This window comes from Podarcis pityusensis (genome assembly GCF_964106645.2).
Source record: "Podarcis pityusensis genome assembly, chromosome: 11".
In the NCBI taxonomy this organism is placed as follows: Eukaryota; Metazoa; Chordata; class Lepidosauria; order Squamata; family Lacertidae; genus Podarcis; species Podarcis pityusensis.
In genome coordinates this window covers 47,121,945-47,146,194 of record NC_138036.1, presented here as the reverse complement: position 1 = coordinate 47,146,194, position 24,250 = coordinate 47,121,945, and the positions used below count along the sequence as shown (strand labels likewise).

Genomic DNA, 24,250 nt, shown 5'->3' with positions numbered 1-24,250 from the left:
GGCTCCAGCAGCTTTCCTTTCTTGCCCTGGGCGCCTCTTCATCCCACTTTTAAGGTCAGGAGAGCCGAGCTAATAATTCATTAATAGAGACGTTTATTCAGAAGCGATTCACGCCCCACTCCGCGCGCCCCTGCGCAGCGTTGCCGAGAGGTAGTTTTCTTCGACGGAAGGGGCGAGGAGGAGGCTGTTAGGGGAGAGAAACTCTTCTTGCACTCCCAGGATCTGGAGCGAGCGTGTACGTGGGGAGATGAGACCTCCCCCGCAACCGATGCCAGGTCCTTCTCCGCACCCCACACAGACGTGACCGTCGATCCAGCTTCAAAGCCAGCCCCGCTCCCTCTCCCGCCGCACGTCTAGGATCCCCTGCCTCATTCCCTTGCAGGCACCGTACTTTAAATGGCCACGGAGAGATCGATCTTCCCTTGTCTTCAGCTGCTGGTTTAGGAGGACCCACTAATGTGGCACGTCCTGATCGCAGATGGAAGGGACCCTGAGGATCTAGTCCAACCCCCTGCAATGCAGGAATATGTAGCTGTCCCATACTGGGAATCCCATAAGGGGATCAAACCTGCAACCTTGGCGTTATCGGCCCCATGCTGTAGTCAGCCAAGCTATCCAGGCATATAAGTCATCTGGTAACAGTGGGGTCACCACCATCAATGAAATAGTGCACAATTCTGCAACAGGAAAAGATTACACAGAGAAAAGGAGGGTAACCCAAAAATGGAGTTAAGGAAAAGGAAATTCTGCTGTTACATGTTCATCCAACTGCACACTCCAAAAATCTCCTATTTGACACAACTATTCAGATACAGGAACACTTTTTCCCTTCCTGTTCGTTCTCACTCTTTTAAAAAGGAATGGAAACCTTATAAGGGTGTATCTTGTATTGTAAATTAGGATTATGGGAGTGTCCTCCTTGGTCCAAACCAGACTGCCAATCTGCTCCATTGCTTTGTGGAATCTAATTCAAAGGTCAACCTGTAGACTGGTTCCAGAGTTCGAAACTCCCACTATTCTAGGCACATTTTGTGACAGGGAATTTCAGCAGTGTGATAAGTTTCTGAGCTCTGGGCACAGTACTGCGCCTAAGATTTCAGATTTAAATTGAAGAGTGGAAGGAAAGGAGGACCTTTTTCTGCCTCCCCACTTCCAGGTACTCTCTCAAGACTGGAGAAGAGACCCTCTTAAGAATATTAGGGGGGTGGGCAGGGGAAGGACTTGACCATGTGAAAAATGGACATAACATTTTAGCTGCAGTTCATTCATTTTCAGCTTGGTATTCTTGTTATAAAAAAATGCACCTAGATATTCAATTATTGCACCCATAACCTCGGTTTAAGGTGCTATTTAGCTCCTAGATTTCATATCTCAGTTTCTAACACTGACTGGTTCACACATGCATATAAATATGCATTGCTTGATTATTGGACACGTGATGACTGACAGCTGAATGTTAAACAGCTCTGCATTTGAGGTGTTGATGTCACTTCATATGAAACTTCCATCAGTGGTGAAACAAATGCAGCTTGTTGTGCTATATCTGTGACAGTCCAGTTATCACTTGATGTTGTCATCAAGGGATGAGCAAGCAGCATGAGCCTGGCCCTCACCATCTTGATTATCTATGAGCCACAACACAGTGGAGGCTAGTCCTTTAAGGCTACAGGGGCGCTGTCCCACCAACTTGTCTGCTTTCAAATACATGGCTGCTTATGCAGTGAGGCTTGGACAAATTCACTTTGTTATTCTCAGGGTTAACAACAATCATAGCAACAGCCGGGTTGTCTTTGCAGACTTAAGGGCAAAAGGGTAACCGAAAATATTTCCTATGTGGTAGCAGCAGGCTGGTAATACCAACAACAGAGGCTGTTTTAGGGTAGCATGACCAGTGGGGTTACACTGGGCACTGCGCTGCAAGGGGCGCAAAACACACACATGAGTGGAGCATGAGAGGCTGGGGGGGGGGGAGGGCGTGCAAATTTTAGATAGATGGCATCTCTGATTCCAAAGTGTTTGTCATGACCAGAAGTTAAGGACAACTTATCACTGCTTTACTACTGTTTTGATTACTGTACTGTGCTTACAACTGCTGGTTTTTCTTTTTCTTTTGCTGCTACAACAACGACATATGAGGCATCAATTTAGATGCTTTACAGAACACAGAAATTGTTCTACGTAAGACTTCTTACCCAGAGAGTATTTTGCATGGACCGCTCCTATCACAGTTGTCAGTATCGTCAACTAAGCAGCAACAATCATGACAACATTGGCTTGGAACAAATGAGAAAATACAGTTTGAATGCCTTGTTCTGAATAAGTTGTATATCATACTTAATAACAAGGTTTGATTTGGTTACCTTGGATATTTAACACTTTTCAAATACACATATGGCACAAAGAGTGGGGGGGGGGCTTTAAAAGCGACATTACAATTAATTTTTCCAGACATTATGCTAAGTTTTTATAAGCTTTTCTCATGACATGATCTGTATTATTATGTGGAATGAAGACTTTAAAAACCTATCTATGAATTCTACCAAATCTATATTATTTATTTATTTGGATAATTTATATACCAATTACTTACAATAATCTCTAAATGGTGTTTGACTGTCTCTAAGCAGAGTGTTTTACATTTGTGTTAAAAAGCCCATTTAATGCCATGTGAAAAAGCAACTTTTAACAAGTCCTTTCCTCATAAGGTTAACAAGGTCTGTCAACCTAGCAGTTCGAAAGCATACCAGTGCAAGTATATAGGTATTATAGGTATTATATAGGTAGCGCTGTGACAGGAAGATAAACAGCATTTCCGTGCGCTCTGGTACTTGTCACAGTGTCCCGTTGTGCTAGAAGCAGTTTAGCCATGATAAAGCTGTCTGCGGACAAACGCCAGCTCTCTCGGACTGAAAAGCGAAATGAGCGCCAAACCCCATAGTCTCCTTTGACTGGACTTAACCATCAAGAGTCCTTTACCTTTACCTTTTTACCTAATGAAGTCTACAAATAAATGAACAAAGGATTCTGTACACACCTGAAAGTAAATCCCACTGAACTCAGTGGGACTTGTTTCTGAGTAGACATGTAGAGGACTGCACTGCTGGTCTGTGATGCTGTACATTTTTACTAGGAAGCAAGTTCTTTGAAAACATTGGTACTTATTTCTGAGTAAACATGCTTAGGATTGTGCTAGAATACAGCAGTTCAGGGGATATATGCAAGGTCACAGTACATACTGGTAATTCTTGGTGCTGTCCTCATGATCGCTAGCACAGATTAGGTTGCAGGTTTGATCCCCATATTCCTGCAATGCATATTCCTGCAATGCAGAGGGTTAGACTAGATGACCCTCAAGATTTAGGGGAGCGTGACTGGTTTGCCCAAGAGAGCATCGCAGGGGTGCCGCAATGATTTAAAATGTAAGGTGAGAGGCGAGAGGGCACCAACTTTGGGCATTCTACAGGGCACCACTGAAATTTGAAAGCCCAAAGTTCACCACTGCTGGGCCAGATTTGACAGGTGGGCAGAGCCACCCACCTGTTGATCACCTGATGTCACAATTACACCAGGTGATGCAATCACGTGATTGTCGAGACTTCAAAGTACTATGCAAGGCACTTTGCAAGGAGAGGTAAACTTGCCTCTTTTAAAGCACACTTTAATCATTCTGCTCTAATGAAAATCTGGTTACTGTTTGCTAGCTGAGAAGTGTGTTAAATGATCTGGAAAATGCATTTCCAGACACATTTATGGATCCAGCATTCCGTCTCTAGGTCAGGTACATAGCAACAACTGAATTGGGAGGAGAAAGCATGCAGTAGGATTTATTTTCACATATTTGAATTTTGTTCCTTACAATAATGGCACAAGCTAGCCTCATGGTGCTTGTCTTTTTAATATTGGGTATTTGGTTCCAGTTTTGGAAGCAGTCTTTCATTTTTCTTCCACATCCTTTCTAATGATGCGCGACCAGATAATGGACTCCACCTAGATTGTCTGCTAATAGAGGTACAGCTGCCTAACTCTTTACATGACTGATGCATAGTCCTTGGAATTAAACATTAGAGAGCACACATCATTTCTTAAGAAATCTGTACAGATATCAGATTTTGCAGAATTCACGTTTGGAAGCCAAACAAGATCTTTTGGGTGTGCAACTAACTCCAGGGTTCCTCATCCCAACTCAAACCAAAAGGAAAGATTCCACATCAGACCACAGGATTTATCTTTCTCATGTCTTAGTGTAATTCTCACTATGTGGTATAGTCAAGTAACAGGCTTATCAAGTACAATACTGTTTGTGAGAACCAGGCAACAGTAGTTTAGCTGCTTTATAGTAATGAAGAGGCAATCCAATCTCATACAAACAATCATGAAATGATTGTGTTGTGTATCTTCTCAGCATAAATGTGTTACTCCTTGTAACAAGGGGTTAGCAAAGCAAGGACTCTGAAGTTTTGCAAAGAGTTGCAGGATGCCTCGTACAGCCTCTATGTGAAGAGCACCTGTTCACTTGGTACTGGTCTGAAATCTGTCAACTGATTCCACAAAGGCCACCAAACAGATGCCAGTCAAGTAATGACTTTCTGCGACTATTGACCTAATACGGGTGTGATCCAGTGACCCAAGGGGTGAAAGGTCATGTATCTTATTACCAAGTCCCTTGGCCACCACTTACCAGATTCAAATATCGGTATTTATCATTACGATAAATTTAATAATCTGACTCATGGATCCCAACAAGGAAAACTATCATCTTAAATCTAAGTGATGAATACAATTAATATACAGTAAATGTTAAGCCATCTAATCTGATAACCCCTGCAATGCTTAAAACAATATACAGTATTTGAGGGCTTTTGTTTTTTAAAGACACAGGAACTTTATCCAATGAGTTTTTGGCAATCAAAATTATTTCGGATTTGAAGCACTGACTTTCAATATTTCATTCCAGCTTTCTCCAGTATTCTTTCCCCCAAAGTAAAATTACTCACTTCAAACTATCATTTAAAGAAGATTTATTGGCATAAACAGGGATGCACTGAAAGTCATCTCTGAGAGTGAGAGCAAAAGCAAGCTTTAAGTGCTGTGCAAATCAAACATAATGGCAAACCTTGTATCTTTTGGTAAAAATCACCATGTTCTATTAGTTACATAATAAATAACATGTGGTTGTCATCTACTGGGGTGGCTGATATGCCCTGCATATCACACAGTATGACCTGTGTAGACAGAAGAGGCATGTTTCTTCTGACTGCCATTTGCTTAGCTGTTTCCGTTTCATAGCTGGGTGTGGGCAATTGAGTGTCAGGAAGCTGAACACTTATAGGAACTTGAGAGATCTTAGGAGACAGGGGGTAATATTGTCTCCCAAATAGTGTGTGGTGCCTCCAACCAATCAGCCTCCATGTTTCCTGAAAGGAAGGTCAGTATGCAACTTGATAAAGTGGGAAAACAACAAGGAATTTATTTAACTAGGAAAGGGGAAGGAAAGGAAGAAGCATGAGGAGCATTTCAGATAAATGTGGCATTTAAGAAAAGTTTTTAAATGCAACAAAATTAGAAGTGGAAAGAATCAAATAGGGGTTTTTTTGCGGGGTGGTGGTGGTGGTTTGCAAGTGACCAATTACCTGTCTGCTGTGACACAGTGTGGGACAGGAATGCACCTTTGGGTCTCTGTCACTCTCTGGCTGTGGAGCTATTGCAGGATGAATGCTCTGTGAGGGCAAAAGGCTACTGCTGTTGCAATCTCTTCCAGTGGCTCTTCTTCTTTCCCTAATATTCAGTTCTCCTTGTCTGAATTTTCTCACAGAGTCTGTCTTCCAGAATCTCCTCACAGATCTTCATGTGAAAACAACCCCAACAGTAGCAAAAAAGGGAGAAAGATTCTGTTCCAGGCTTCCCTCAGGGGATTGCATTTCAAAATATTGCACTTAAATTAGACAGGGCAAGTAACACGAATGCAACATTTCTCTCTGGAGAGACTCTGGGCTGCAAAATATCCAGGAATACCATGGACGGTTCTGGCACGGTATAATGTCCGGCAAACATTTTAACCCTGTACCGGATATTCTGTGCGTGCATGTCAAAAGGATTGCTAGCATCTCTTTAAGCACCAGAGAGGGAGAGCTTCTGTACATGCTCAGAGAGACCACCTTTAAAATGAAGGCCAGAGAATATTCAAAAAGCCATGCAAAAGGAATTTTACTGACAGCAGCAGGAGGTATCTGGTGTCCCTCTGTTAAGTACATCTTGAAGAATTTGGAAAAGGTTACTTTTCCAAAAATAAGGTTGACTGGGTCCAAACGAGAAGAGCAGTTTTTGGGGTGTTTATCTATTAATATTCTTTGTGGAGACTGGATTCTGTCATGTTATAGTTCTTGATTCTGTGACAGTGCATCAAATATTGTTTTAATTCTGAAATGGCTGGTTTTATGTGATAAGGGAGCAGCCAGTAACAGGAAATTGATGACTGCTGTAACTAGGGCATCTCCTTCAACGATAAAATAATAGAACTAATCTTTTATATGTTGTTCCACATTCATAATTGTATTTTTCCCCCTTCTGAAACCACTTGCTGGTCTGGAAAGGAGAGGTATCAGAGGAAGCTGATGTCAGGAAGGAAAAGTAACAGAACTTTGTGGGAGGAATATTCAGTGCTTTATCTGGAAAAAGTAGATTCATTCCTTCTCTCTTTCCAGACCTATCTGGATTACTAGAAAATCTATCTAACTGACAAGAAGGTGTAACTTGTGCCCTAGTGGCTTGGAAGGGGCCCTCACCTGCTTTGACCTGGCTGTGCTGCGATTCACAGCCCTCCTGGTCAGGAACATCCCAGATCCTGATATTTCAAGGTGCAAACCTAAGACCTAGGAGCAGGCCGCAGCAATGTCATGGGTGGGCTCTGGTGATGTCATTAAACATGACACATTAGGCATTAACCGCAGTACAGCATCTGAAAAGGAAGAACAGAGAACCTTGCACTTTTTCTTAAACACACTTCTGCCCGTCTATCATTTCAATTTTTCCCCATACCCAAAATTATTCCTTATGCCCATCCCTAGGGTTTACAACTGGATTATTTTAGGGTGGAACAGGTGGGTACCTGGAAGAAAAAGGGGGGAAAATGCTAGTATGGGATTGGGAACCGGCAACCTTTGCCTTCGCCAACCTAGTGCCCTCCAGATTTCTTTTGACCATAACGCTCATCAGTCTTGGAGTTGTTGTCCACAGCATCTAGGCTGGCAAAGACTGATCCAATATCTTTGTTCAGTTAGCACTGCACGCCCCCACTGTCACTCCAAGAGCCAATTGCTGTGTAATTGTCTCTCCTTTTTCCTGCACGATGCACTTTATTATAGTTCTCTCTTGACTAACAGCACATATATTGATGCCTGGTTTTGATCCTGTCCAACGACTGCCAAAGCAACATATTGCTGATCCTGACCAGTATTCATGAAGACAATAAAAAAATAAATAAAAACCCTGCCTTCTTAATAGGTTAATGAAGCATATATTTTCCTCTCTTTTTGTCGTTAACTGGGAATCACAAGAGAACTGTAGACTTGAAAAGCACGTATCAGACAGTTAAACACAAGCACCGTGAAATCATTTTAATAGAGACTTAAGTCATGCCTGGGGACTAGTGTAATTCCCTAAAATAGCAATTTAATAGGAGGGAAATGGCTCCTTAGCTGAAACAAAATGGCCTAAAGAAATGACAGAATCATCATTACTTTTCTTCCTACAGCTTTTCCCCATAGTATAATTGCCCACAAAAGAGGAATAGCAACCACGCTCTGATAACACATTTTGTTTTATTTTGATTCACAGAAGGGGAAAAAACGTATTTCACCATTCTCTAGGTTTACTGGCCTGATGAAAATGTGTTGAATTTGGTCGTCTGGCTCAGTTTCTGTGGAAACCATGAGGGACAGTAGTTGAATTTATAAATAATGGCCAGCATGATGTTCCTAAACATGTAGTTCAAAGAATCAGGACTCTTATAAGGGCTTATTCACATAATGCATGTTCATCACTTGGTAGCTCACTACTCAGTGACACAAACATGAATGTATGAATTGCTTACACGGCAAAGTATTGAGTTGAAGTACGGTAGGCAATACAAAACCCCTCCTTTTGGTTTGATTCATCAATGATGGCTGTTTCACATGTTTGTAGTCACCAAGAGACAAAAATGGATGTGTGAACCAGGGCTCTAAATTCAGTGAAAATAATTATTTATTTGATTCCAACATTTATATGCCATCATTCTGAGACATAATCAAAATCTAGGATATAAAAAAGCCCAACAATACAACGCATTAAACAAATAGCAGTAAAAAGCACATCGTATAAAAGATGACAACAGATAAAGCAGTCTTAAAAGTGGGCAAAGAGGGGATCAGACATGCCCGTCTTAAGGGCATAATCCTTGCAAAGATGCCACAACTGAAAAGCCCCCCCTCTCTCTTGTTTTCTGAGTTGCACTTCAGTTGACAAAGGGTCAATGAGAATGTGCAGGGGCTCAGGAAATGAGCAAATTAATTGCAGGCACTGGAGTTAAAGGGAACTTGGCCAGAACTAATTGCACTGAGAATCTAATCTACTGCTTAGTCCTCTTGGTATACATTGAGTTCGCTTGCTTAATTTCAGTAACATCTTATGTAAGGCGATTGAGGCTGGTGAGAGATGGTGTGAGATAGAGGTATGAGTTGGCCACTGCGAGAACAGGATGCTGAACTCGATGGGCCATTAGCCTGATCTAGCAGCCTCTTCTGATGTTCAGTGTTGCTTGTAGCATATACATGCACTCATTTCTCTTTCTGTCCCATAACCATCCCTGATCAAACAGGTTTTCCACGTTCTTGCAGCACTTGAAAGAAAAGCCAACTGTTCAACCAGAGCTTATGGCATGGCAAAAGAAATCAGAGTGTGTGCACTACGAGCAATGTAGGCTGTATTGGACCACCTTAATTCTTTGGGAAACGGTGTGTCTCCAAATTCAGAGACACACATCTTGTTATGCAGCTCTCCAGTGGCAATCCATTTTTTAAAAAGGTTACGACGATATATCAGGTGTGAAGTGTTTCACTGACATAACTGACTTGCATGGGGGGGAGAAGGCCAAAAGACTTGCACAGAACAATTCTATGCATGTTTACTTCGGTGTTAAGCCCCTGGGACTTTGGCTGTGCACACATTCTCATTTAATTTGCATTCAGTGCACTCCCACCACTGGTTTGGGAAGAAGTGTACACACAATGTTAGCTATAATCCCTATCTATCCTGTATCTAACCTGCGGGTTCTCATGAAATGCAGTGGCTGTGTACACATTAATGGCTTAAAACTCAGCTAGGGTATTCTTTTTCTCAATTTGGATTGATGCTGGTTTGGGGGAAACCATATCAAAACACAGTCTTTCCCAAGCAAAAACAGAATAGATGGATTGAGTGTATATTGCTTCCAAAACCAGCAATGGGAATGTACTGGATGCAGAGTAAGCAGGCGTGTCTACATAGTTTTGATGTGTTTTCCCCAAACCAGTTTCAATCCAAGTTGAGAAAAAGAATGATCAGTTTTAAGCCACTAATGTGTACACAGTCTTTGTCACATGTTCACATGTTCACTGGGGGTTAATCCCACTATTGGACATAGTGGGACTTAGTTCTGAGTATAGGTACAGGTTTCCACGGATGCAGGTGACACTGTTGTCTAAACCACTGAGCCTCTTGGGCTTGCCAATCGGAAGGTTGCCGGTTCGAATCCACGAGATGGGGTGAGCTTCTGTTGCTCTGCCCCAGCTTTTGCCAACCTAGTAGTTTGAAAGCACACCAGTGCAAGTAGATACCTGTGGTGGGAAGGTATTTGGTGTTTCTGTGCACCCCGACTTCCATCACGGTGTCCTGTTGCACCGGAAGCGGTTTAGTAATGCTGGGAACATGACCCGGAAAGCTGTCTGTGGACAAATGCCAGCTTCCTCAGCCTGAAAAGCAAGATGAGCACTGCACCCCATAGTCACCTTTGACTGGAGTTAGCTGTCCAGGGGTCCTTTACCTTTTACCTTATAGGCTTGTCACCTCTTCCCATTTCTGTACTCTCATGGCAATCCTGATACTTCAATACTATATTGAAATAAGGGCTGTCAGCTATGCACCGTTGCCAAATACAGGTTTATCTTTGCTTGGTAAAGCCACACATTGTGATGTTCTGCTGCCAAAGCAGTTGCTGCCCCCAATCCTGCACACATTTGCTTGTGTGAAGCAGTGGACACAGTAAAAAGAAAAAGAAAAAAGGAGAATCAAATACTGAAACACAAGTGCTTCAAAGAACAAGAACATCAATTCAGCAAACTATAAAACAATAAAACCATCCATACAGACTCTAAAAACAGCAAAACCATTTCATCAGATATAAAATTGATCTTCCATAAATGACTGGGTTGCACCTCAAGGAAAGCCTTCCTAAACGAAAATGTCTTCAGTAGGCACCTGAACATCATTGCGCTAGGCACTTGCCTGATTTCAGCTGGTGATTTATTGCAGATAACTGGAGCTGCAACACTAAAAGTCTGGTTTCTAGTGCAGGCTAAGTGCACCTCTGGGGCATATGGTACTCTCAGCTGTGCTCAATCCAAGAAGAGCAGTTGCTGGGCAGGGATATAGTGTACAAGGTGGCCCCTTAGATATCCTGGTTCCAAGTCATTTAAGGCTTCAAATGCTAAAAGCAGGGCCTTGAACTGTGTCATTGGTAGCCAGTTCAGTTCCTTCAGCAGGGGGTTATATGGTGTGATGGGCTACCCCAGTCAACAATCTCACTGCTGCATTCTGCACCAGTTGCACCTTCCAGATTAAGCCCAAAGGAAGCCATAAATAGAGCACTTTGCAGTAATCCAATCTTGAGGTTATCCACATCAAAAATATAGTGGCTGAGCTCTTTTGGTCCAGGAATGGCTGTAGTTGTCTTTCCAACTGAAGCTGGTAAAAGGGACTACTAGCCACCGAGACTACCTGTGCCTCAAGCAGGGCTGCCAACTCCTGGGGGCCGAGCCCTTTTGGTTTCCCCCAATATTTTTTGAGAGGCCGGGCCCCCCATGTCCCAAAAGACCGGGGGGGGGGGGAGGAAGAGGCCAAACGTGGACCCAAGTGTGGCACAGCTTCAGTGGCCAGCTCCTCCTCCTGCTGCTGCTGCTGCGGAGGGGGTCAAAGGAGTCTCCCACTTTTGGAGGCACCACCAGGAAAGCTCTGTGAGCCTCAGTCCTTTCATGCACCTGTCTGGCAAAACATGAATTATTAGTTTAATATCCCACAAAACAGTGGTGTATCACTGCAGTTTGTGAGAGTAACCATGCTGGAACATTTCCCCCCTCTTGTTTTCCCGCTCTAAAACAAGGTGCCGTTTAAGGTGCGTTCAGGCGGCTACCTTGGAAGCCTGGAGAGCGAGAGGGGTCGGTGCGCACCGACCCCTCTCGCTCTCCAGGCTTCAGGTTCCTTTCGACCTGCTCTTTGGGGCTGGCGGGGGGAAGCCCACCACCAGCCCCAAAGAGCAGGTCAGGGAGCAGCGGAAAGGCGCAGCGGAGAGGCTGCTGCCATAGTCGTGCGTCACCTCTCCAGCCGGGAGAGGGTCGCGGGGCAATGGCGTCTTTAGCCCCCCGCGCGCTCTCCCGGCTGGAGAGGTGGCCCGTGGCTACAGAGGCTCCTGCCATAGCCGCGCGTCACCTCTCTAGCCGGGAGAGGGTCACGGGGGGCTTCTTTAGCCCCGCGCGCGCTCTCCCGGCTGGAGAGGTGGCGCACAGCTAAAGAGGCTCCTGCCATAGCCGTGTGTCACCTCTCCAGCCGGGAGAGGGTCGCGGGGCTATGGTGTCTTCACTCCATAGGACGCACACACATTTCCCCTTCATTTTTGAAGGGGAAAAAGTGCGTCCTACAGAGCGAAAAATACGGTATACACCCTATCAGCTGATGGCAGCTATAATCCAAAACACCAAACCACCAGATTGGGGAAGGCTGTGCCAGTATGTTACAATATAGAAGCAACCTGTGAAACATTTCTCTATTCAGATTCCAGTCAGAGGCTATCATGGTTTTTTTCTACTAGTTATAGCCACTTTTGCAGAAAGAGAGCATTTGCCTGGAGTTCAGATATGTCTGGGCCTTGCCAGGGCTCACTTGTGAGAACTAGATAGTCAGGAAGTGGCCCATGCATCAGGGACATGTGTAGATCATGCCCTTACTGAACTCACCCTGATAATCTGGGAAGCCCCATAGACAGCCTTTTCAGATGGTCATTGGTCAGAGAAATGTAGTCAGAACCACTATAGAAATTCTATGAGCAGCAGGATTTTAAATTAACTCACCTATCAGTTTGCTTGTGGGAGGGGATCTATTAAAATCCACTGTTTTGTACTTTTCCTCCACAATTGTGCCTGTTTAACATTATCTATCACTAAAATGTGGTTAATGTATAGGCAAATTGCTTTGCTAAAAGGTCCGTTTCCAGCAACTCCGTTTTCCCATCTCAGATTTCTGTTTTCTTGTTTTTTTATTATATGTTCCAAGATATTTTGGTGCTTACAAGTAAGAAAACATTCAAAAACCAATGTTTTAGATTAGGATTAATAATACACATCTGCTTTGCTTCTTCTTCTTCTTTTTTTCTAAAACCACAGAATCATGTCAATTAGCTCAATAACGTTTTAAAGGGCAGTCGCATTAAATTCAGACTGGAAAATATGGCACTGCAGTTAAATTTATCTGCCTTGATGCAGATAATGCCAGGATAATGTCATCTTTGGGAAGTTGTGCATCTGTCATAAACTTATTAATAATATACCTAAGTACCTCTGAAATGGTGTCACAAGGACTGGGTTATTAGTGGACTGGTACTGCTCCAGAATAAATGATTTTGTAGCCTAAAAGCTTAAAAGGAGAAAATATTTGGACAATATGTACTGTACTTATAAAGAGGCACAACTTGAACACCACAAACATTATTGGGTGTCTGAATTATTGGGTGTAATTCCCCTTCTTACATCTCATGAACTCATTGGCAGACACCTGTTTCTCTGTGAAGAGGTGATTCTCTGGATTGCGACCATTTAATCTCCTTAAAACTAATGTAATTCTGAATTGAAGAGAATATGGTATGAATTAAAGCAGCTGTTTATGGTTAAACTAATGGAGTCATGTAAATATAACCCATTCTTGCATCAGTTGGCAGCTACAGATGTGTGTGTGCGCACACACACACACACATACAGTGAATGTCCAAATTTGATTATTCACATGCAAATGTTCACAGTTCCATGTAAATGTTGTGTGAATATCTGTACATATACCAGAGAGTTCTGAATATGTGTGTGCATACACAGATAGACAACACACACACACAAACTGCAGCGAATGTCCAATTTTTGGTATATAACATTCACACGCTGACAATCCCAAACAAACGTAACTCTCTGAAAAGTCAGAGATTTACCAGTGATCAGGATCAGTTGCCTAAAAGTCATTGTCAACATTTACTTGATTATATCACAAAATGATGATATATATTCTACTTGAGAGTGCCTGTCTACAAAGTGGTCTCCCTAGCAAATCATTTCAAACTTCTTCAATTGGCCCCAGGGAAGATCTGCAAACATTTTCATGTACACGAGGAAGAACAAACAGGATGTATCCTCCAAGTATGAGCACAAAGAACATATTTTAAAACCAAGTTGATGTTACTAAACATTTATTACATTTTATAAGGGTGGATACAATACAGGTAAAGGTAAGTTTGAATGAGGAAATTAAGTGGCTTTGATCTTAACTTTTCCCATGACTATTACTGGGTTCATTTTTTCAGGATACAGCTTTCTGCACCACACTCACCAGCTTCCTCTTTCCCTCCAAATGCTTGGGTTATGTTGCGGGGCAGGGGATGCAGATGGAGTGGGTGTTTGTGGAATAGGTGCTCTCCTTATATGAAAGGGAGAAATTTAGGATTGAAGCCATTGGCTTCATGAGCATTTAAAATGCAGCTAGAGACCATTCTTCAGGACCACCAGCTCCATGTTTTATTACCTCTTTGAAAGTACAAGGAAAAATGCTACCCTACCAGTTATCACACTGGACTTTACGCACAATTTTTTCCCATGCAGTGCAGTGACACTGGTGCAGTCCTGCTGCTAATTCTTTGGTCTGCCTTTGGCACAAGCAATGGTGCAGAAAGAAATCTGCATGGATGACTTGCATGTATCAGGTTTGCTACGTCAGTATACCTACCTAAGCAGTTTCCCACTTAGAAGCACCCTTAATCTGATTTAGCTTTCTTTGGATTTTGCTCAGTGCCTAATGAAGGCAGAGTTTAGCTTTCAAATTTCAAGTTCGGGATTGGCTGCAGTGAAAAGGGGGTGCAATGAAATTGCCTGTGTAATTTCAGATCTGGCAAATTTGACCTAGAAACACCAACTTTTTTTTTTATAGAACCACATCACATGTCATTTTTCCAGAATTATTTAGAACCACTTTCCCCCCATTTAATTGCCAATTCTAAAAATCTCTCATGATGTCACTGAAATAATGCTTGATGTCAGTTCCTACACACAACATAAGCAGCTTTTCATCTGGCCACACTTGATTAACTTTGTGTATCCTTTGTGGTATGTATGGGAAAGAATGAAACAACCTGGCTGGAACTGTGATTTGATTAAAAAAAGGAAAAGAAAGGCAAAACCTAAAACCCCGAAGAACACTGAAATGGCTTTGCTTTGGTGACTTCATTTTCAGCTTGATGAAACTCAGATCACTTATGGGAATGTCCCGGACAATTTCAAAATATTGTGGCAAATTGAGGAAGACATAAAGAGGGCTTGACTCTATAAGACATTTAAAATAATCTAATCTACAAAGTGGAATGAATCAGCATTTTGGCAGCTCTTTAAAAAACACACACAGTACAAACTAATTCCAAAAGTTTAGGGTTGGGGGAAGAGAAAATCTAAATCTCTTACCTTTTCAATGTCTGTAGCACAATGATCCCCCCCCCCCAAAAAAATGCACTCTCTTTTCAGGGTCAATCCAAAATCATCTAGGAAGAATGCAAATAAGGAAATTAGCTTTTAATGGCTGCAATCCTAAACACACTTGCTGGAGAATGTCCCACTGAACTTACTTCTCCATTTATGTATAGGATTGCAATGTATGAGAAAGACCTGGATTTTTGCACATTTCCTACCGGTGCAAGAACTCTGGTGTATGCATAACTTCCCCCAGGCCATAAAATGGTTCTTCACATTTATTTCAACTTAGGCATCTGATCCATCTGCAGACAGTTTTGCTGCCTCTGTGGAAAGGAATGGAAACTCATGTACAATGAAACACACAGTAACATGCAGTTGTGAGAAGATAATAAAGACCTAACCCTAACCCTAATGCAAAATAGATGCCCAAGACACAGGTAAAGGAACAAGTTGTAATGAAGGTAAATGGAATACACCAAGAGAAATAATTCATGGGAAGAGAGATGGACTCCTTCAGAACTTCAGCATGAGATGACTTGGCAGTGAAGAACCTGAAAACAAGGTTGAAGAACTTCTAAACACATTTACTACAGAGTAAGCCCCAATGAATACTGTGAAACCCACTCCTGAGTAAAGATGTGCAGGACTGCACTGTTGGATGCTTAACAAGGAGAATCCAAAATGCCTCTTTTCTTATTGCACATATAGTTTTATTCAGTAGAGGTTCCCTAAGTGGAAGGGAGAATTTGGGGGCAATATTTGGACATATATTGAATGGGTGTGCCAGAGTGGGTCAATTGGTAATGCACATCTGTGAAATCTAAAAGCAGAACGCAGGTATGTTAAAGCTCAATATGATATCAGCACAGCTGAAATTGGAGACCTCCAAATATGACCATTTTTATGTATCTCAAAATGTCACTTTTCAGTGGGATGAATCCCTGGATTTGGGAAAGAGTCAAACAAAATCATTGGGGAAGAAACTGAATTACCTTTAGTTCAATATGGCTGTGAGAATCAGTATGAAGTATAGTCTTGACTCCACTGAAATTAAAAGTTCATTTTTACAGGCTTCAGAAAGGCGACAATGTGATTTTGCTTCTTGTTCTAATATATGCACCTATTTGTTCTTTGTTTAGCTGCCAGGATGTCTACTATAAAATATATGAATTTAAAAATCCACAGCTTGGTGGTTGCCAACAACTCTACACCCTTCTCTTTATCTTTTGCATGCCATTTTGTCATATTCATTTTGCTTTATGTAGTTCTTGCTGATTTATTTTTTCTCATTTCTCTTCAATTATATATTGAATTAACCACTTCTTACAATATTCCTTATATGACTTGATAATTCTTCTTCCCACTTTGCCTCAGCCCCCATCCCTTTCAAATCCTATGCAGTTATTTTATTGTTACCCTTCTTGCAAACCCACTTTGCACATTATTATTCAACGCCATATTTCAATGTATTTTTTGTCCATGCTTTTCATCTGTGCACAGTTTTAGACATTTGTTATATGATCTGTATTGTTTTTTATTGGTACTGTTGCTGAAGGTCTGTCATGGCCTTTGGCTAGAACAATAAACTTATATTGATTGATTGAACTTATTCGTCCTCTCAACAGGTGTTCGTTCCTATATTTTTCTGAAATATATATATATATATATATATATATATATATAATTTCTGAACCTTATATATTTTTCTGAACCTATGCTTTTAATTTCTGCTCCTGGGGCTATAAACTTCTTTAAATGGGTCTGGATATTGATGGATAAAATAAGTGGGAGATATTAATGATGGCAATCACTTGGTCTATTAATAGCATGGTAAATGAACCAATGGGATTTGGAGAGCTAAACAGGATTATCAATCTTAAAACATTTGGGTTCTAAAAGCAATCCTGTAACATCTGATTTATTGTATCTTTACATTTTGTTCACTTCGCTCTCCAAATATTTCACATACCTGTGGGTGTAAATGCAACATTTCATGCCTAACTTCAAGTATACTCACAAACAATTTATTTACTTAAAAGCATTTTTTTCACCTCTGACAAAGAGTCCTGGAGTGGCTTTCAAAGTAGACAGTCCCTACCCGCAGGCTAACAATCTAAAACACATGACACAGAAGGAGAAAGGGATTCGGAGAGAAAAAGAAAACAAGCAGATTTAGACACCAGTTGAGCTTTAAGCTCATTTTGTCCTATTGAAGAAAACTAGTGTATTATTATTATTATTAGGTGAACCAACTACTTCTCTGGGCTGAGCAATCATAGATTCATACAATCGTAAAATTGGAAGCGACTCCCAAGGGTCATTTAGTCCAACCCTTTGTAATGGAGGAATCTCACCTAAAGCATCCATGAAAGTAGCATATTTTCCTTTTTTTTTTTTTGCAGGGAGTGTAAGAAGAATAGGAAGGCTTTGGGCCTGTGAAATGATACAGGCTGCAACATATAAACTCCAGTGAGTCATAAAAAGGTCTTCAGAAAAGGCTTGTACAACGTGTTATGCAGGGTATTGTGCAAATGGAACAACTTATTTGGATTCACGGTCACTTTTCCACCCAGCGCTCTTCTGCATGGTCAGAAGAAACCCTTTCATGAACAGAAGAGCATCTTTGGTTTTTCAAGGATGTCCTAAAAGAAGCATCTCATAATGCGCCCACATTTTTAAAATTGCAGATGTTTATATAATCATTGTGTACCAGATTTTGTTTTAATGCACCAGTAATCTTAATTTTGTCCTAAAAGTGGATGGGAGCAGCTCACACATTTCTGCTGAAAGAGGAAGAGCCAGGTCTGACAGTTTCCCTACATTAAAAAGTTGCAGGAGAGCAGGGCAGTCTGCCCGTTCTGCAATTAAGTTGGAAAAGTAAGCAGATCTGGCTTGTTTCAAACGTGCCTGCACACATTTATATGTCTCAAACCTCTAAATGTACACGAAGTCAAGAAGCCCTCAAAGCGCATTTAACTTATGGTGTATAGCCTTATTTAATGTTCGCCATATATCAAGATTAGAATAAAGGAGTAACTGCCAATAAGTGGAGTAATGGGTGAACTTTGATTAGTAGTGAGAAGTCCAACCTATGTTTGCATAATGGGGACTGATCACTATCCCTTCACCAGCTGAGGTCATGTTCAAAAGCTTTGCATTCAGCTTACAGGTTGCTTCATAACAGGCCCAATCCAGGACTGCAGCAGAATTCCAGAGTACCCAGAATAATTGCAGGCTAGTGTGAGTTGGAAGGAAAGCAAAGAACGGTAGGTGTATGTTTGAATGGAGACGAGATTATCAACTCTACAACCTTTCTCTCTCAGAACCATACACTATCCAACCTGTTCAGTCTCTTATACCCTCCCTATGTCTGAAACAGTAAAATAGTGATATACAGTATGGCATTCAGAGATGAGAAACAGGAGTTAAAACTTAGTTTTTCACTCCTTAGTGAACAGGCACATAATTGGGCTATTCAGATTTTTCTCCATTTTATACTGTAGAAAGTTAATCTAGTCCAGAAATGAATCAATTTCCTTTGACTATGCCCTAAATCTGATAGCAACTGATTCTAGATGTTCATTTTCACTGTGATTATATGGTTGAACCCTCAACTCAGAGGAAATATTTTATGTGACTCTTTCTTTGCTGCCAATGCTGCACAGCAAATGTTTACTTTCTTTTGAATTGCCCCCTATGAAACGTAGTGATTTTGGTTGGTTTTTTTTTAAGTCTGTCCTCCATCTCTCATCATGCCCCCAGATTCACTAATACCAATGAGAAATGTTTCCCTTGGTGCCAGAAGACATCAGCTGAGGGGCTCTTGGTATCTATCTGCACTTCATGCCATTGACTTTGGCTCCCCTTCTCTTTGTTTCAGCAGATGAATTTCCCATTTTAATCTCTTGGGTTTCTATATTTCATTTTAGAAGCCAAATACACAGTATCTCCAAGTTTTCTGTTCTACTGCCAAGATTTTGCATGAGAACTAGAACAGCTTCCACAACTTCTGAGATTTACATCCCAATATGTTTCATGTCCATGTCAAAGGGATTTCTGACAGTTGGGAAACCTAGTTAAGACTCATTGTTTAATATGTCTTCTTTTCCGTGAGTCCTACCTGTTCCTTCTTCTGAATCACCTCAAAGCTAACAGAAGATACTTATGGCTGAAACTTACTAGTTTATGGAGCTCATAGGCTTTGCAGAAGCCAGGTGTACAAGGCCAAGTGAACAAAAAACATCTGCATAAATATCTCCTTTGACATCCTGGAGTAAGTATAGCAGAACATCAAATATCTAGTGAGTTTACACCAGATTGTAATACGCTACTGTCATCCAATATGAAAATCATATCTTCCAGGTTTAGGACTGGCTTGTAAAAGAACAAAACATTTTTGTTGGCATCCGTCTGTCTTGGGAGACAATGGAGGAGTTTGGGTTGGAAACTGTTGGAAAATTACAGCACCTGCTGTGGCTGTAGGGACCAATACAGGAGAGAACAATACAAATAACTAGTTAAACATGTTTACCAGTATCTATTGATATCACAAAATAGCAAAGGAGATTGACTGAAATTGAGCTCATTTTACAGACATTACTCATAACAACCCCATTGGCTTCAAAGGGGATTACTCATGTAAGTGGCTTGGTCCTATAATACTACTTTATTTTCCCATTTGTTTCTCAATGAGGCTTTAGTTTGATGATATAATATATTCAGTTGATATAAATATTCAATTAGATTTCTTTCAAGTGATTGCTATCAAACATACAGTGTCAGGTTACAACTTTCTATTTCCAGCTAACAGTTTTTCAAACCAGAAGCTTGGGGATTTATTTATTTAAATATTTATTTAAATATGCATTTCCACTTTGAGTTGCTGCTGCTGCTATTATTATTATTAAACAAAGTGGTTACAATTTCTTTCCTGTGGAAAGATTTATACAATGATTACAACTTCTGGATCCCTTAGAATAAGTTTACAAGATTGTTTATTTTGAAAGAACTCTTCTCTTAATTCTAAGGTCCATATGACCAAATCTAGGCACTGGCAGAGGAACAGGGGTGTGGGGGGAGTGCACCGTCCCCGGCAGCACAATCCTGGTGGGGTGCCATCGTGGCTCCCCCCCCCAGCGCTGTGCACCATGCCCCTGCAGGCGTTGCACCAAACCCCCAGGATGCGTGCCACGGCCCTGCAGGCAGCATGCCACGCCCCCGCCTGCTTCCCCCCCCCCCGCCAGAGCTTGAAGCTCCACCACTGAATCTAGGACATAAGTAGATGAAAAGAGTTCCTGGATAATCAGGGGCTCTTTCCTCACTTCTGTTGTCACATCAGAGAAACTGACTGTGCATACAGTACCATGGTCAGTTCCCTGGTTAGAAACATATGTGCCCTAAAGGATATTCTTCTTTATTGAGGTACTAATTATTCTTTCATGAAGCAATATTTTAAAGTGATACAAAAGTTAGCGTTTCAACTAGATGATTAAGACTGAAATACTGGAGCCTAACAGTGATAGCTCAATTTCATTTACATTTCCACAACTGCAAACAACGAAACTGCCTTTTACTGAGGGTACTATAGTCATATTGCCTACTCTAGCTGGCAGTGCTCCAAGGTCCCAGGTCAAGGGTCCCCCCCCTCGTCTGCTGCCCAAAATCATTTTAAGATACTAGAGGTGAAATCTGCCAACCACTGGCATGCAAAGTATATGTTCCACAACTGGCTATGAAACATGTGCTCTATTTCCTCAGGCACTGTAGGTCCATAGGTCTCAAGTATCCCTCACTATGAGGAATATGTTGAATGTAGCTCAGGTTATGAAAGTGTCCCATCTTACTTACTTCACTGGTTTTGCAAAGTCCTCATTTCTTACTAGTCATTAAGACCTACATTTAAGCAGGAGTTTTCCTTACTGAATTCTTCTTCAAGTTGAAGGTCACTGTTCACATTTTTTCAGCTTGGACTAAAAGGCATTGTTGTTGTGCAAACCATGTAAGAGAAGATGAGTTGGATCTTGCGTGTACCTTCCACAAATCGACTCCTTCCATTTGCAGAAGGAACTGAGATCCAGCAGAGGCTAGAGGAAGAGCAGAAGCTGACTTTGCTGCAGATCCCACACTGTTTTGGAAGGCCCCCCACCCATCTTTTCATGGAGCACAGGGAGCTGCAGTGGGAAGGAGAAATGGTCATTCTTCCAGGGGAATGTAAAGTCCAATCTCATGTTATCCAGAGCGAGAACACAGGCAGCCAATTTTTCTATGCATCATCCCCTCTTTGGGTGGAGTGGCAGGGAAAACTGGGCCCACTGAGGGGAAGAAACACAGGATTCTGCCTTATACCAATTCAGGTCATTGCTCCATCTGGCTTACTATTGTCTATGCCTTGAGTCAATAGAAGTGTAGTGTCCAGATCAAGGGAAATAACATTACTACTCTAGTCTGCCTTGGTCAGACCACACCTTGAGTACTGTGTCCATATCTGGCCAACACAATTTCAGAAGGATATTGACAAGCTGCAACATGTGCAGAGGAGGGCGACCAAGATGATCAAGGGTCTGGGAACCAAGCCTTCTGAGGAATGGTTGAAAGAGCTGGGTATGTTTAGCCTGGAAAAGAGGAGAGAGGAGATATGATATCTGTCTTCAAATATCCCAAGGACTGTCATGTGGAAGAGGGAACAATCTTGTTTTTGTCTCCTCTGGAGGGTGGGACTTGAACCAATGTCTTCAAATTACAAGAAAGGAGATTCTGACTAAGCATCAGGAAAAAACTTTCTGGTCTCCCTTGGGAGGTTGTTCACTCTCCTTCCTTGGAAGTTTATAAGCAGAAGTTGGATGGCCATCTGTCATGGATGCTTTAGCTGAGATCCCTGCATTGCAGGGGATTGGACCAGATGATCCTTGGGATCCCTTGCAACTCTACAGTTCTATGATTCTATGAGTCTCCAGTGTGACCCCCCGTGGGCACCATGATGCCATCAGAAACCTCCGTGGTGTCATCCATTACTTCTAAGTTTGCAAGCCATGTGATTCACACTACTTCACAGGTCACAATCTGAGCCTTCTGTTGAGGGATCTTCATGCCCATCAGGAAAAAGCTGGACATCCTTTTTTGTAACACAATTACATCATCTTCTAGCTCCAAAAAGGTGTGAACTGTGAACTCCTGCCTACATGCAACCCAGTCCATTGACTGTGCCAAGCAACTTACTAATCGAAGCTAACTTACCAACAAAGATACAAAATCAATTTGTTTGTTTTCTTTTTTTATGTATGAATTGCTCCTTAGGAAACATCTCAAGGTGATTCAACAGTAAGTATATGATGCTTAGGTTTTAGGGTAAATGGGATGTCCTGGGGGGAGGAGCGTCAAGTAGGTTTCATTTATGCAAGGTACCTTGTACAGAAAACTGGAAACCAGGAGGTTTACTTCTTCTTACTGAACAATTGTGTAAAATAGTGCTGGTAGAACTCTCCTTTCAAGTACAGTGGTACCTCGGGTTACATACGCTTCAGGTTACAGACTCTGCTAACCCAGAAATATTACCTCGGGTTAAGAACTTTGCTTCAGGATGAGAACAGAAATCGTGCAGCGGTGGCGCAGAGGCAGCAGGAGGCACCATTAGCTAAAGTGGTGCTTCAGGTTAAGAACAGTTTCAGTTTAGAACAGACCTCCAGAATGAATTAAGTTATTAACCCGAGGTACCACTGTAGAAGGTCCAGAAACCTAATTGTTGTTTTTAAATGGCTGAAATAAATAAAAGTACATCAAGGAATAGCCTAGCCCCCTATATCCCCACCCCATGGCCACAGCAGTTTTGAAAACACAAAATGCTATATGATGTGCAATCCACAATGGGCCACATCTATCAGCAACACTACTGCAAATATTTTTCAATGAAATGGTCTTATAAGGAGCTGGCAAAGGTGAAGCATTCCCCCCCCCCCCCCCGTTCTGTTCTCACCATTGTTTTGAGTCTCATTTCCTAATTAATGACAGTATAATTTATTCCTCATGTTATTAAAAGACAACACTTTTGAAGAAAATGACAATGTTTACCTTCCCTGGGAACACTGGTTGCTTAAGACATAAACACATTGCCAGGATGTTTATAAAATAACTGCCAATTAGAACTTTGAATTAAAAAAGGTTTACCAGCCTGAATCTACAGATTCAGATCGGATGAAAAGTATGAAATGAAGTAGTTTGCACTTCATCTCTTGCTTCAGTCTTATTTTATGGCTCTCTCTTCTCACAACAGTTGTGAATATAGACGGGATTTACAATAGTACTAAGCTCTCCTACCAAGAGACACATATAAAACTGTCATTGGGCAGCTCATGCTGTCTGAAGTTAGTGGATGTTGACAAAGAACATTGCTAAGACTTAGAAGGCACTGAATTTTCTTCCAACTCAGAGTGAGACAAGACTTGGGCCTGGGGGAAGGGAGTTATTGGCGAGTTTATTTAACTGTTCACTATAACCTCCTTGTCTCGACAAGCATCCAGGACTGGCAATCTTAAGAATGACTTTTTTCTCACTTGTCAACTTGATGGAAGGAAAGACCTTAAAAGAAGAGCTCTCTAAAAAGCTAATTTGCTAGAAGCCTGTGCATGTAATGGGTCCGATGTAATGATTAGAATGCTAATGTTTAAAAAAGCTTGAACATTTTGGAACGCAGTGGAATATGGACTTTATCAAGCTGATGTTTTAATGAGGAGAAAAATGCCACCAGTTGTCTTGCCAAGCCAAAATCTTTCTGCTTCTAAGAATACCATTGACATGTCCCTAGATACAATCAAAGAAACATCTGCACTGCTTCCAGGCTGCTATTGTTGCTGCTAGAAACCAGGGACGTATTCAGACATATGCAAAAATGGACATTGGAATAAATCATCAGCAGATAGACGTTTTAAAACCTGTGTTTGAATCCCCAAAGCTATAAGTTTTGAAGGGGGAAGAAGACATCTAAGACATAACAGAACATTGACATTAATTCATCTAAGCAGATTTGATAATGTAGGTTTGATTTCCTAACATTAAAACATGTCTGCAAAACCTTTAATTTGTTATAATTCATTGCTATATTTTGATATAATTCCTTGACTGAGAGGAAGAGACTTGAGAATTACAACCACATGAAGTCTAGCATGCTTTTAAAGATATTTTGTCTTCCATTCTCTGGAACTATTTTTCATCAAGGTATCTAGTAAAGCATGCTAGAACTCAAGTAGTTGCAG

General features: G+C 41.5%; 1 protein-coding gene across 7 annotated transcripts in view; it reads right to left on the bottom strand.

Moving 5' to 3' along the window:
* PRDM6 (PR/SET domain 6) overlaps positions 1–24,250 on the bottom strand; it is a 130,022-nt gene that overhangs the window by 102,937 nt on the left and 2,835 nt on the right. For 2 of the 7 annotated variants that reach the window (XM_080972685.1, XM_080972698.1), the window contains exons 2-4: positions 17,057–17,118; positions 14,997–15,073; positions 6,783–6,955 (exon numbers count right to left, since the gene is read on the bottom strand). In XM_080972685.1, coding sequence (XP_080828811.1) covers positions 6,783–6,833 — 51 coding nt within the window. In that variant the 5' untranslated portion in view covers positions 6,834–6,955; positions 14,997–15,073; positions 17,057–17,118. Of the gene's footprint in view, positions 1–2,192; positions 2,274–6,782; positions 6,956–14,996; positions 15,074–17,056; positions 17,119–24,250 lie in introns of those variants that run through there. The other 5 variants (XM_080972688.1, XM_080972689.1, XM_080972687.1 and 2 more) reach the window with 4 other exon arrangements.